Raw genomic sequence first — 12,256 nt, forward strand, 5'->3', positions numbered from 1 at the left:
CTGAAGAACACGCCTTTATTTCAAACTGCAAGAGAAATTTTCCTCCACAAAAGGAAGAATGATTTGGTTGCAAGTAGGTTGTGTCATTCTGACCTTGCCTGTTATAAATAATACTTAATGAAATATCACTTAAGGAAATTCCTTTAAGAAAAAAAAAATTGGAGAAAAAGAAGGCAAAGCTGCCAGTGACTTATAGAGCCGGATTTCCCAAAAGAGGCGGCCTAGCCCCAGTTTGGAGTAAGCGATGGTGAACACAAGCGGCATACTTGACACCACAGGTTCAGAGGGTGACATCGCACCGATTTGCCTTGATGAGAAACGCGTTACCGATACACTGATAGGCGATTCCAGCCTTTTCAGGCTGCTTCCTACTTATGGCGGACAACAAGCGCGGGAGCAAGCCTTGAACTCCATCAGAATTCGATCGAGGGAGCTTGAAAGCAAACAGAAAACGCTTGCAACAAGTAGCAAACCATATAGTCCAGCAGGAGCACCAGCTGGAGCTGAGGAACTACAACGGCTCGGCGCGAAGGACAGGAGCGTCGGCAGGACAGCGCCTCTCCTTCGGAAGGAGGAGTGTAGGACCAGCGTGAGCTTGTAATGCAATGCTACTCCTGCAGAATATTCCCATTTTGTGGCTCAGCGCGATCGTTGTTGCTTTGACTCAATAGCCCTCCCCAGACTTTTCTTCTGTGACTTTTTCCGGTTGCCTTTTTTTTTTTTTTTTTAAGTCCACATAAGCCAGGATATATACGCTGTCACCTGCAAGAACTGCTTAGAGAAGGTGTTATTGCCAGGTCCAGGGAGCTTTACCCTATTGGAATGTCTTCTAGCAGGTGGCAAGAAATGGATTTCTTTCAGGCAGAACGCACGTACGTTTTTGAGCAATTACATGACATTACTTGTAATAGTATGGCTGAACCTGCTGCCTTAGGACATCTCTTCCAGGTCTGTGTGGTGTCCGTCAAAGCTGGGGAAGACAAGTAGAAAACTGAAATTGCACAGTTGAACTTTTGGAGCGTTAGATAAGGACTGACAGTGGCGTTCAGTGCTGCCGCTTTCAAGTCCCCGGTACCATTAGGACGCGGCCATACAGAGAAGTCCGTTTTCTGCTTAGCCTGGGAACATCTTGTTTCCCAAATCTGTGTCTCAGCACCTGCAGAAAGAAATGATTTGAGACATGAATTTGCCAATAGGAAATGATCCATTTCAATGAACTCGTTGCCTTCAGGAAAGGATTTAGAAAATATTAAATGCTCTGAAACTTTATGGGTTAAAACTATTGCTTGATCCAATGCCATCTGTGTAGAAAATCAGTACGGTGCGATTTCAAGAAGCAGCTGTCTTCATAAAACAAGCTTTGACTATATCATCCTCCCTCTGTGCTTACAGAAAGGTGAAGGTTTCCAGCTATGGCACCAAGGTCAGCCTTTGTTCTGCTAATAGACCTTAGGCTGCACCATCATTAAGAAATATAGATTATCAGCACTATTCTCATTTCCAGGAGTGAACAAACAAGAAAATAACCCCCTGCTCCCGTTGTCTTATAGGCTATAGTTTCCTTAGCATTGACAGAGAGGTAAGTGCTACAGAGCAGGGGGTGAGCGAGGCCTTTTGCTGGCACCGAATTCATCAGGCTTTGTCAAAGACGCAATACAAATCCTGATGCGTTCCAATGTTTGTGACTTTCAAAGTTGCTAAAATGCTCGAAGATGTGATGCCACAACTATTCACAGCGTAAACAGGTCCTGCTTACTGTTCTCAACAACTTGGGAAGGGTTTCTTCCAAGCATTGCGCTTGGTTTTGGAGAGAGGTGGTACCACGTCCGTCTCCACTGGCCTGGCTTCACCTGCTGTTTGGAAAGGAGCCACTTGCTCTAGGGAAAAAAAGTGGGGGGGAGGTAGGTGCAATCCAGAAGGGGTTATTCTGCCCCTCTCGGATGCCAGAATGGCAAAGGCTGAAGCCGATTAGAGGCTGCTGCTCTGAGGAAAAAAAAAAACAGACCTTTTACAGAACTAGCAGAATCACTCGGGGCTGCCCAGGAAGCACGGAGCCCAACTAAGGGAGCCCTGCCCCAGCGATTTTGGATGCGAGGGACAGAACAAACGCTGGAACCGATCCAGAGCTTTTTGTTGCAGTAGCTGGAGCCATTTGCAGGAAGTGCAAGCTGTACTTGCGGTAGCTAAAGGAAATCTTTACCCACCAACACTGCCAAGCTGGAAATTAGCACAGCGGCCAGCTATTAGAGCTGATACCAATCGATTTCCTGATTATAGAAACAAACCAGGGAGGATTTAAGAGCTGTGTGAGTAACGAGTGGCCATTTCAGCTGTGTGCCCCAGTGCCCCGATGGAAGACTTGCAGAATCCTGCAATTAAGCACCCTGGGAAAGGACTGCTATGTACATATGGATGTCTAGCCTGGAAACATTCAAACTCCAAAACGTGCTCTGGGGGATGTTTTCTTGAGAGAAGTCCTCCATACAGTACTGATTAAAACCTTGGTCACGTGAGTCCCATTCGAAACAACGGAAGTAAACACATACGAAGCTGTTGACAGCTTCACATTCGGAGTGGAGTCGAACGAGTGCTGGCACACTGCGTTATCAGGATGCCTATACAAGGCAACAAGAAATCCTGCAAGACTTTCATCCCGATTCCTGGTGACTGGCAAGTTATTAGATAGCTACTCCACCAAGCTGCAAGGCAGCGCGTGCCTCAAAACTCACCCGCGAGAGGCGCTCCCCGTTTTAGCGCTGTCAGAGACCTGGGAAGGAAGCGCAGCGAAGAGGCTGGGTACGTCTTCAGGAAATCCTGCTAGGGAACAGGGTTGTCTGCGTCTTCTTTCAAAAACATCCAATGCTCTGCTCCAAAATTCCTGCGCTCTTCTGCAGAGCCTTCTTTTTAGGCCCCACGAATATACCCCCGTACAGGAAGGAGGAGGCAGGCTGCTCTGGGCACACAGGTCATCAGGCAGGATTTTTAGAGTGGTGCATGTGGTAATTATGTTGGGGGGGGGGTTGTTTGTTTTTAAACTAACGTGATAAAATACTCAACAGCATTAAATAAACGTGAAAGTGAGCTCTGGGGTGAAGACTTGGAAAATACAGCTCAGCTCTGCTGCCACCCCACAGCCAGGGCTGCTACCACAGGCGGCTCAGTAGCTTAAGAACGTTGTAGGAGAAGACACTCGTTTTTATGCTGCACCACACGGATCCAAACTACAGCACTGAACTGCTTGCTCTCCATTGAATCTGCGCAGGATACAGCTAGCAGAGTTACAGGAGCGTGGATGGCAGTGAGCAAAAGCAGCAGTTCGGGCAGCATCCTCGGGGAGAAGAAACACAGGGAAGCAACATCTGAAAGCCTGAGCGACTGCTGCAGTGCTTCCCGCTGATCCATGGCCAGATGTACATAACACCTATTTCCTACAGCCTTCCTTGCTAGCACCGAGAGCACAGGAGGAGCTGCCAGCACAAGGGATTTTTTTTTTTCTTCAGGGAGTACAGAGGGACAGCTACAGTAAGCAGCGCTTATTTGGCATCATTTTTCTTTTTCAGGTAAAGCATTTACAGGGGAAAGTTAGCACAGAATAATTTCAGCGCTAGCTGACCCGCGTTAGGTGTTCCTGCCGGTTTTGTCCCACCTCTGGGTCTGCCCACCTCTAGGTACGAGGGGCCTGGGGGTGCCTGCAGGTCAGCGGCACGTTGAGATCCAGCCTGCTCCCCTTAGGGCAGTCCTCAAGGGGTTTAAGTGTTCCTGACCTTAATTCATGTTTTGCAGGTAGTTCAAGTTTCCTGCCCGCATCCTGGAAAAGCACAAAGTGAAAACACTAACTCTCCATACACAGGCACTAAGCTTTTCCTATCTAAAATAATACACGCCATACACATGAATACGTGCGCTTAATTCAAGGACACTGAGTCAGAACGCAAAAACACAGCAATACTTAGCATATAAAGACCTGGGCGCATTGCAGACATCACTTAAACCCTCCTAACAGCTTCACGGGCCCCAGCCTCATCAATATTGCAAAACCGATGATGGCCTGGGGTCAGCACCCCCTCACAGGCCAGCTGTTTCTCGAGACGGATTCGCTCCTTGGCATCGGGTCAGCCCTTTGTTTTGGGAGGGAACGCAATGCATGGAGTCCAGGGGGAGTGGTGGTGTGCAACTCTTCAGCCAACAGAACATAGAAAGGTTGGCAAAACAGCGTGGGGGAGTGTCCGAAAGCACAGTACGTCCATTACTCGACCTGAAAGGCATCTGTTGAATGGATACAATGCGCCTCTGCAACTGGAACCTGGCTTCTGCTCTCAGCTAGCACTGGTCCACCTTCTGCTTAGGTAGTTGTAAACCTCCGTTTGAGGTGCTTCTGATAAGGTTACACATGTTATTGTGCTGCTTTTGTCCTCCTAGGACTGTGAAGATGAACTCAGGAACAGCTGGACTTCACGATTGCCCACACAGACTTAAGCTAGAAGACCATGAATGGATCTCTGTCACATGCAAGTATATTTATTACCCATCTACAATATGAGACACATCCCAAATTGTAACTGCTGCCGGCGTCTTTATCTCCTGATCAGTCGGGATGTTTTCTTTACGTTGACAGTAGTGGTTCAGAATTTAACACTGGCCAACAGGAGAGCTGCTCCTGTACAGACGCACAGTGCCAGAAGGGATGGTTGTCTCCTAGGGACTAGAGAAGAGCTGAGGTATTTTCCTTTCAGCCAGGATGATGTAATGGCCTGTTCCTGTCTAACCTGTGATGGCCCAGCAACACAAGAAGGAAAATTAATTGCTCGTTGAGCTGTTCCTTCATGCCGATTGCAGATACCCAGCCCTGTTCCCCCCCCGCCGATACACAGGCTAAAAACCCCAGGTAAAAGAGTGAACAGTGCAGCAAGCAGCACAGGACCCCACTTAACTGCCCCCCTGCTAAGAGAGGTCCTACAGCCATTTTAAAAGATGCCCGGGACTCCTGGAGCAAGTGATCAGGGCTCTCCCGCCTGCAAATTGTAGCATGACCGAGTCATAAAGCAGCTCCTTTCTTGCCCTTAGCTAAGGTTGTTTGTCATGCGCACACCCAGCTACTCTCCTTTCCTACAGAGCAGAGGAAGAGATGAACACGACAAGCTGCAGCGTGTTACACAGTGCTGCTGTCCCAGCTTACCAGGCAGGTGAAGAGTCTCCTCCCAAAGCAACAGATGGAGAAGCAGCATCTCTAACATGTACATCCTACACCCCTGGATAGTCCCCTTTCTTGAAATTAAGTCCTCAGCCAGCATGACAGTAGATTAGAAGAACAGAAATACCAGAAAGGGGGAGAGTAGGGGGGGGAGTGCAGGCTGCGAGTAGAAGGGAGATAGGAGACAGGGCTCAACTATGTTCACTAAAGTATAAATAACCTTTTTTTTCCCCTCCCCTCTTTCTTCAAGACTGGCTGGTTCTTGGAGATCTCACCACTTTCAAGGTGCTCTAAACCCTGATTAAAGTTAAACACAGCGTACCCAGATAAGAAAGCCTCAGTGCCCTTAAGTAAACCTTAAATCAAGGTATTTCCTTATATTGCTTTCTGAAAGCCCATCTTGATTACAGTATCAGTCTTCAAATGCAGTAAAATGCAAGCAGAGTACAGGCCAGTTCCTTAAGCAGCACTTAACAAAAGCCAAGTCCAATTGTTTTCATCAGGATATGATAGGATCTCCATCTTACAGCTAATCAAATCTAGATTTGAGAGTTTCTGCAGAGAGAAAAGCAGGAAGAAACCTGGAAGTCCCTGCAGAGCTCCACAGAACAAGGATTAAAAGCCAGCAGCTGTAAAAGGATGCAACAGAATCAAGTAGACTCTCAGCATAGCCTAAACTTAACCAGGTAACAATGGATAGCTGAACGTCCATCTGCCTTCAACCCAAAATTCCTTATGGCCTGCCCTTCCGAGGCAGCTTTTATTCTTGCACTCCCAATCTCGTCTTTGGCAGCCTTCAAAGTTACTCCTCTAGTTACCCTGCAGTGACACTAACATCCTCCAAGCTCAGCTACCGTCTCACCTCGAGGCATCTGCTTCATTCCTGCAGTGTGTAGCAGCGCACTAAGGGCATTCGGCATTAACTATGCTGCTCCAACCCTACCACAAACCAAAGTGGGATTTGGAGACCAGGCACTTCTTGGTGTACCTTGCCAGAACAGCCTCATCCCGATTAAATCCACCCAAAAGGCAGACATTTGAGACGCCCATCTGCAGCAAAGGGGTTCAGCACTCGGGAAAGCAAGCAGGTGATACCTGCCTCTGGCCAGTCAGCAGTTCAGGACTGAGCTTGGCCTCTTTGATTGCAGGTAAGTCCTCCAAGCACAGCACAGTCTAAAGGCTCACAAGAACTTGTCTCTTCCATTTCCTCCCAACCCCCTATCAGACTTCATCGGCACACCTGAAGCATCCCAGCAGTCACTGCCAGCAGGGATCCTCACTGGAGGAAAGGGTTTGAGTGCAGAAGCAGTCTCAGCACTTCATCTTCACTCCAGAACTTCAAACTCACTCACTTCCCCACTCCGGGAAACTTCTCTTGTGCAAACAATTCACATGAAGTCAGAGGAGGTTTATAAAGCTCCTGTGACTCAACACCAAGCACACATATTACTGTGAAAACAGTGTCCCCATCTGGCAGGCATCGACCCCTGCAAACCCATTCAGCAGGAAAGCTTATCGCTGTTTTGCTGGAGTAAGCTCTGAAGTGTTACAGAAACAAACTTTCTATTTCTCCCTCATCTCAGGAATCAATCCGTACTTCAGGCGATGCTTAACTGATGATAGCTTTAACTGTTCGTTCTCAGGAGGGTAAGTTAGCTCCATCTACAGCATAAAGAACTGCAGTGCTGAAGAGTGGAAAGTTGAGCTGAACCCAAATAATGAACGAGGGTGTGGCAACAGCATTCCTGCGTTGGTTCTAAGCGTCCACCTTTTACAAGCTTTCCCAGGGCACTGATCCTCACCTCCACTTTCAGAAATTAAGGCACAGTCATGGGTAATCTCAAGGTAGTCCTTTATCTCCACCCACCAAAACATTCACCTTGAAACGAAAGCATTTTTACAAACAATACAATGTTGACACCACTTAGTTTTGCTCTGCATTAAAAGAAAGAGTAAAATATGGGGAGGAGTATTACAGTCACATGGGAATTATGCAGAACCTTACAGCATACACTGCAGAAGTTAAAACCCTGGAGCTGAATTCCTGATGTTTCCAGACAGACAGGCTACGGGGACAAACCACATCTTTGTTAAATATAGAAAAGTTTCACGGGGAAGAGGTGAGGTTTAATTTGCCAGATTGTGATGTAGCACTGGTTTGTACACATGCTCAAAGGAAATTCTCCTAGTACAAAGCCATCTAAAAAACAGAGACCGCACAAAACCTAGCTACTAAAATGAAGATTTGGTGTATTAAAAAAAACAAACAAACAAAAACCAAAAAAAAAATCTATTTCCCAAAAATCACTTTACAGATAAAGGCTTCCACTGCCTACGTGAGTTTAGTAGAATAATAACCCAAAATATGTGCTATGAAATTCACAGATACAGTTATGTTAAAAAAACAAACGGATGTCAGGTCTTATACACATCAGCTTCCCCATCCAGAGTTTACTCGGCCTGCTCATCCTCTTGTGCAGCAGCTGCTTCTTGGCTTTCTTCTTCTTCACCTTCTACCAGTTGCTGCTCTTCTTCCTCAGGGAGAGATTCCTCTGCAGCTTGTGAAGTCTGCTCCTCTGCGTCTTCTGCATCCAGCTCCACTGGTGTTTGTGCTTCTGGCTGTGCCTCTACCTCTGTCTCTGTCCCTGTCTCCTCTTGCTCCCCCTCATTTTCAGCTCCTTCTGCCTCTGGGTTCTCTTCATTATCCTTGTTTTCATCATCTAGATTTTCTTCCTCTTGATTTTCTTCATCATCCTTGTTTTCATCAGCCCCTTCAGTTGTTCCTTCCTCCGCATTTCCACTGGCTCCCCCCTCTCCTTCCTCGTGCTCCTCTTTTTCTTCTGGGTCATCTGTGAAGGGATTCTCACCCTGCAAGAGAAGATAAACATTTGCTTGTTGAGTCTATCTCTAGTTGCTGCTAGCTTTGCATCTTCACACTTGAGGAATTCACAGTAGGTACATGGCAGCTACATGTAAACCCTCTCAAGAAGTTTAGCTTTATTACTACTCAGTGGACCAGAATATAGCGGTATCAAACCCAGGAGGTTGTCGGTCCTTTTGAACGCTGGCAACTGCAGGCCAAGTTCTACCTATGTACACGTGTTGAACACTGCTTTAGCCAGTCTCCTACCCAGATGATCGATGCAACTCGTAACACCTGCTCACAGCAGCCTCCTGCTTCGGCACCAAAAGCAGTCAAGGGAGCAGCTTTTGGAAGCAGATGCTACCTTGAGAATTCAAATCAAGGCTCATATTAACAGCAACTGCTACAGCACAAGATGGAGGGTCAGGGCCTCTAGCCAAGCCTTCCTCCTTTAAAGCGGAGGCCTTGTCCATCCTGCTCGCTCAGATTAGGAGTAACATGGGACAGGAGATGACAGATGAAGTCACCTAGCACTGTAGAGACTTGATGATCAACAACTCAACAGCAATCAGGAATCCAACATGTTATCGAAACACTGCAAGTTACCTTGAGGTTCAGCTAACGACCTCCGTAGTTAAGAGCAACTAGTGCTGCAACCCACTTGACCCAATACCAAGCTGCTCTGCAGACACCTACCTTCAGGTAGCGTTCCAGTTTCTTACTGATTAGTTTGTTGTTCAGAATACTCCTTGCAACTACTAGCGACGATTTCTTGGACTGCTCCATCATGGCCTATATGGGAGTATGAAAGAAACATACTTAGATTTTGTCCTGAATTAACTTACCCGTCCAGTAATTAGAGCCATATGTCTCAGCAGCTGAAGAGAGGCTACAGTGGCACCTGCACAGAGCACACAAAGGCACTCAGGTAAGCGGCAAGTTAGCACATTTAAGAAATCTGCAGTCTTCTGCATGTTCCTGGATTCTGTGCTGGCCACACAAAGCTTTAGAAAGGTGAATAACAGAGATCCCAGCAGGGACACATGGTTTGTTTTACCCAGTTCCACAAATGCGATTAAATAATCTTGCAGTCTCTGGGCACTGAAATTTAAAAGCAGCTTGTACACTCTGATCGTGCTGACATGTAAAGACCAAAGGAAGCCGAACAGTAACACATATGGCAACACAGTCTGTTCAACGTTGCTGCAGTAATGCAGCACTAAGATCTAGATGCCAATATATGTACTTGATAACTAAAAAGACCTGTTGCCTCTAGGTGACTGAACAGCAGAAAGCCATCAGCTTGCATCACTGCTTATGACAATAGTAAAGCTTATAGGTACACATGAATGATTTTGTTTTAAGTGGGAAAGCCAGAATATTAGGAGACAGCTATTGCAGGGAACAGTGCAAGAGACACGAGATCTAATTTTCAGATTGGGACCAACAGCAGAGGCTTTGCTGAAGTTGCTCAAATCCTGCTGACACCTTGTTGGCCAGCTTCTGCACAGGTGAAGCTTCTCAGGACGCAGGAGCAGTCAAAAGTTAACCACAGTGGAGTCTCTCAGTGGAGAGCACCTCTGAAGCACAGAGGATAATTAAAAAAAATTCTTCCTGATTTCAGGTCTCACTGTCCCATGAAGCATATGAACTAAGAACCTCAAAATTACTGCTCTCGCTATTGCGGCCAAATCCTACAAAGCCACGGAAATGGGATTCCCATCATAAGGGAAAGGTTGCGTGTGTTTGTTCAATCAGGCAGAGTGCTCCCAGGCTGCGTACTCACCCTGCGGTTGTGGTTATGGTCAAGGGACTTCAGGTGTTTCTGGATGATGCCATACTGCATTGGGATAAAGAGGTCACAAGCAGCACAGTGAGCAGCCTCAACCTTCTTAATAAAATGCTCCATGCCAACATCTGAAAAGGAAGATAAGAGCGGTGTTAACCGGAATGTAATTCAGGGAACTATGCTGCGTTGCAGAGTTTATTGCAGCCTGCACTACAACAAACTCCTCTTCAACTCTTCCACCTGCATCAAAACAGTTTTCACAGGGCACAGGACAGGAGCAAAGGGAAATGCGCATTACAGACACATTAACAAAATGCTCGTGGCCCAGATATAAGCCTGGCTGCACACTGCAAAGATGAGCAATGCAAGCTGCAGCTGCATCAGCACTGCGGATATGCAAAAAGAAGAAAAAAAAGAAAAGAAAAAACATCTCTTCAGCCAGCTAATCATCTAGCAAGCTTCAAAGCCAGGTAATAACCTGAAGTGGCTGACAATGCACTTGGATGTACACTAGATTTTCCTCTTCAGCAATGCACCAGCAGGTTCCTGCAGGCTCACCTCCTTCTGTTTATACTATTTAGATAGTAGAACTTTTTTGACCAGGCAGCCGTTACGCATTACAAAAAACGGTCTTACTCGTACATGGGTAGCAGCTCTTACCTTGTGTAAGATCTTGGTCCCTATAAATCTGTTGAATGACTGCATTAATGTCTTCAATTGCTTTACGACGCTCTTCAGTTTTCCTAGTTTTGTTAGCAACGTATTCCTGTACGGCAGAAGATTTGTTATGAACCTTCTTCCCCCCTCCCACTCTCAATATGAACACGTTAGACAGATGCACCTGAAGGTCCTGCAAAGCCCAACATGCATTTGACTGCAGGTAACTCTGCCACTCCACTGAGCGCTTTAGTCACTCGTTCCAGGCACAAAGTCTACGGTAGGCAGATATTCTTTTTATTTCCTGCCATTATGACCAGTAAGACCACAGAGGTTAAGTGACTTGTTGGAAGGAAGAGGGCAGCTACAGCAGAGCTGGAAGAGCAGCTCTAATGCTTTAGCACCCAACTTTACTCCACCTTTTCTAGTAGTTGCCCATCCAGTTATTTAGAGGGGCACTTCAGGGGCTTTACAGCATCTCCATAAATGGATAAATAAAACTAAGAGAAAAGAGCTCTTAAAGAAAAGTCACATGGAATAGGACTACACTGCAATAATCTAGAGGACAAACTTCAGGTTAAGACGCTCACCTGGAGGAAGTCAGCTGTTTGTTGAGGCAGTTTGGTCCCAACAAACTTGAAGTGTTCCTTATGGAATTTGCTCTCCAGGTGACTGTTCATCTCATCATCGTAGAAGGTCCGGTATTTGCATAACGAACAAACAAACTGGATCCTGTTGAGACAGTTGGATGTGAACAGACATGATTTTCAAACCAAACCATTCCGGCTCCCTGCTCTACAGGTACCACTTTCTTACTCACTAAATCTACTCCTTTGGTCTGTAGTTAAGGGGTGACAGATAAACCACTACTCAGAGGTCTCCAACCCTTCAAGCATTTGTGGAACACTTTCTAGAGACTTTCCCATCTTTATCTATCTGCTCTTTTAAGCGTGGACAGACGCAGATGGACTACCAAGACTAGTCTCAACGACGGCACAACAAACGTTACAGCCAAGATTGGCAGGAGAGCACAGCAGCTCATCCAAGGAATAGACAAAGCAGCAGGACAACCAGGAACAGAAAAAAGGGCCTAGGCTGTGGCTACTATAGTCCTCCCCAGAGAAGGGAGCATGCATCATCACTTTAAAAAGAAGGGGAGACATTACCTTTCTACCATGCGATCCCGATGCCTCTTCTTTTGCCTCTCTTGAGTTTTCTTGCCCGCCTGCAATTTGCGTTTGATTTGACTGATCTCTTCTTGAATTGTTAAAGCACCTAAGTGTTTAAAATGTTGTATTTCAGGGCACTACTTGAGGCCACCACCTGATTAAAGAGAATTTCCCTAAACAAGTTTAGTAGTCAGCCTGACCAACCTGCACAATCTAGAAATACCTCAGATTCAAGAATCAACATTAGAAGAAGCTGCTCCCTTGCAGTTCTGGCCAATTAAAGATTCACCTCTGATTTCTATGACAGTGCCACCCATCCCCAACTTAGCTTTCCAGAAAACCTGCACTGGGATGACTGGTGGGGGAAAGATGGTGGGACCACAGGAGAAAATACATTGAACGTGGCTTCCCAGACCTTTATTTTATTTTGTGTTCACCGCTTCTTGTTTTAGACGGTTTTAAGTTAATTCGTTACAGGTTTGATTTTAAGACATACCCACTCTGATCTGTTTGCCCTCAAAATAAAAACCGGCAATGAATTAAGAAAGCTCAGATGAGGGGAACGAATTTACACCACTGTTATTTTC

The 12,256-nt window shown here is 46.2% G+C and overlaps 1 protein-coding gene and 1 long non-coding RNA gene across 4 annotated transcripts in view; one reads left to right on the plus strand and one right to left on the minus strand.

Annotated features, from left to right (window-relative positions):
* The first annotated feature begins 3,333 nt into the window (after positions 1 to 3,333).
* Positions 3,334 to 4,476, plus strand: LOC138063098 (uncharacterized). The gene is made up of 3 exons (XR_011136691.1): positions 3,334 to 3,410; positions 3,501 to 3,560; positions 4,420 to 4,476. It is a non-coding gene; the product is annotated as an uncharacterized lncRNA (long non-coding RNA).
* Positions 4,477 to 7,026: 2,550 nt separating this feature from the next.
* Positions 7,027 to 12,256, minus strand: part of AKAP8L (A-kinase anchoring protein 8 like) — a 14,996-nt gene continuing 9,766 nt past the window's right edge. For all 3 annotated transcript variants that reach the window (XM_068923038.1, XM_068923037.1, XM_068923039.1), the window contains exons 8-13: positions 11,667 to 11,775; positions 11,091 to 11,232; positions 10,504 to 10,609; positions 9,841 to 9,971; positions 8,751 to 8,846; positions 7,027 to 8,059 (exon numbers count right to left, since the gene is read on the minus strand). In XM_068923038.1, the coding sequence (XP_068779139.1) occupies positions 7,643 to 8,059; positions 8,751 to 8,846; positions 9,841 to 9,971; positions 10,504 to 10,609; positions 11,091 to 11,232; positions 11,667 to 11,775 (1,001 nt within the window). In that variant the 3' untranslated portion in view covers positions 7,027 to 7,642. The remainder of the gene's footprint in view (positions 8,060 to 8,750; positions 8,847 to 9,840; positions 9,972 to 10,503; positions 10,610 to 11,090; positions 11,233 to 11,666; positions 11,776 to 12,256) is intronic.

Source organism: Struthio camelus, chromosome 31 (assembly GCF_040807025.1).
Source record: "Struthio camelus isolate bStrCam1 chromosome 31, bStrCam1.hap1, whole genome shotgun sequence".
In the NCBI taxonomy this organism is placed as follows: domain Eukaryota; kingdom Metazoa; phylum Chordata; class Aves; order Struthioniformes; family Struthionidae; genus Struthio; species Struthio camelus.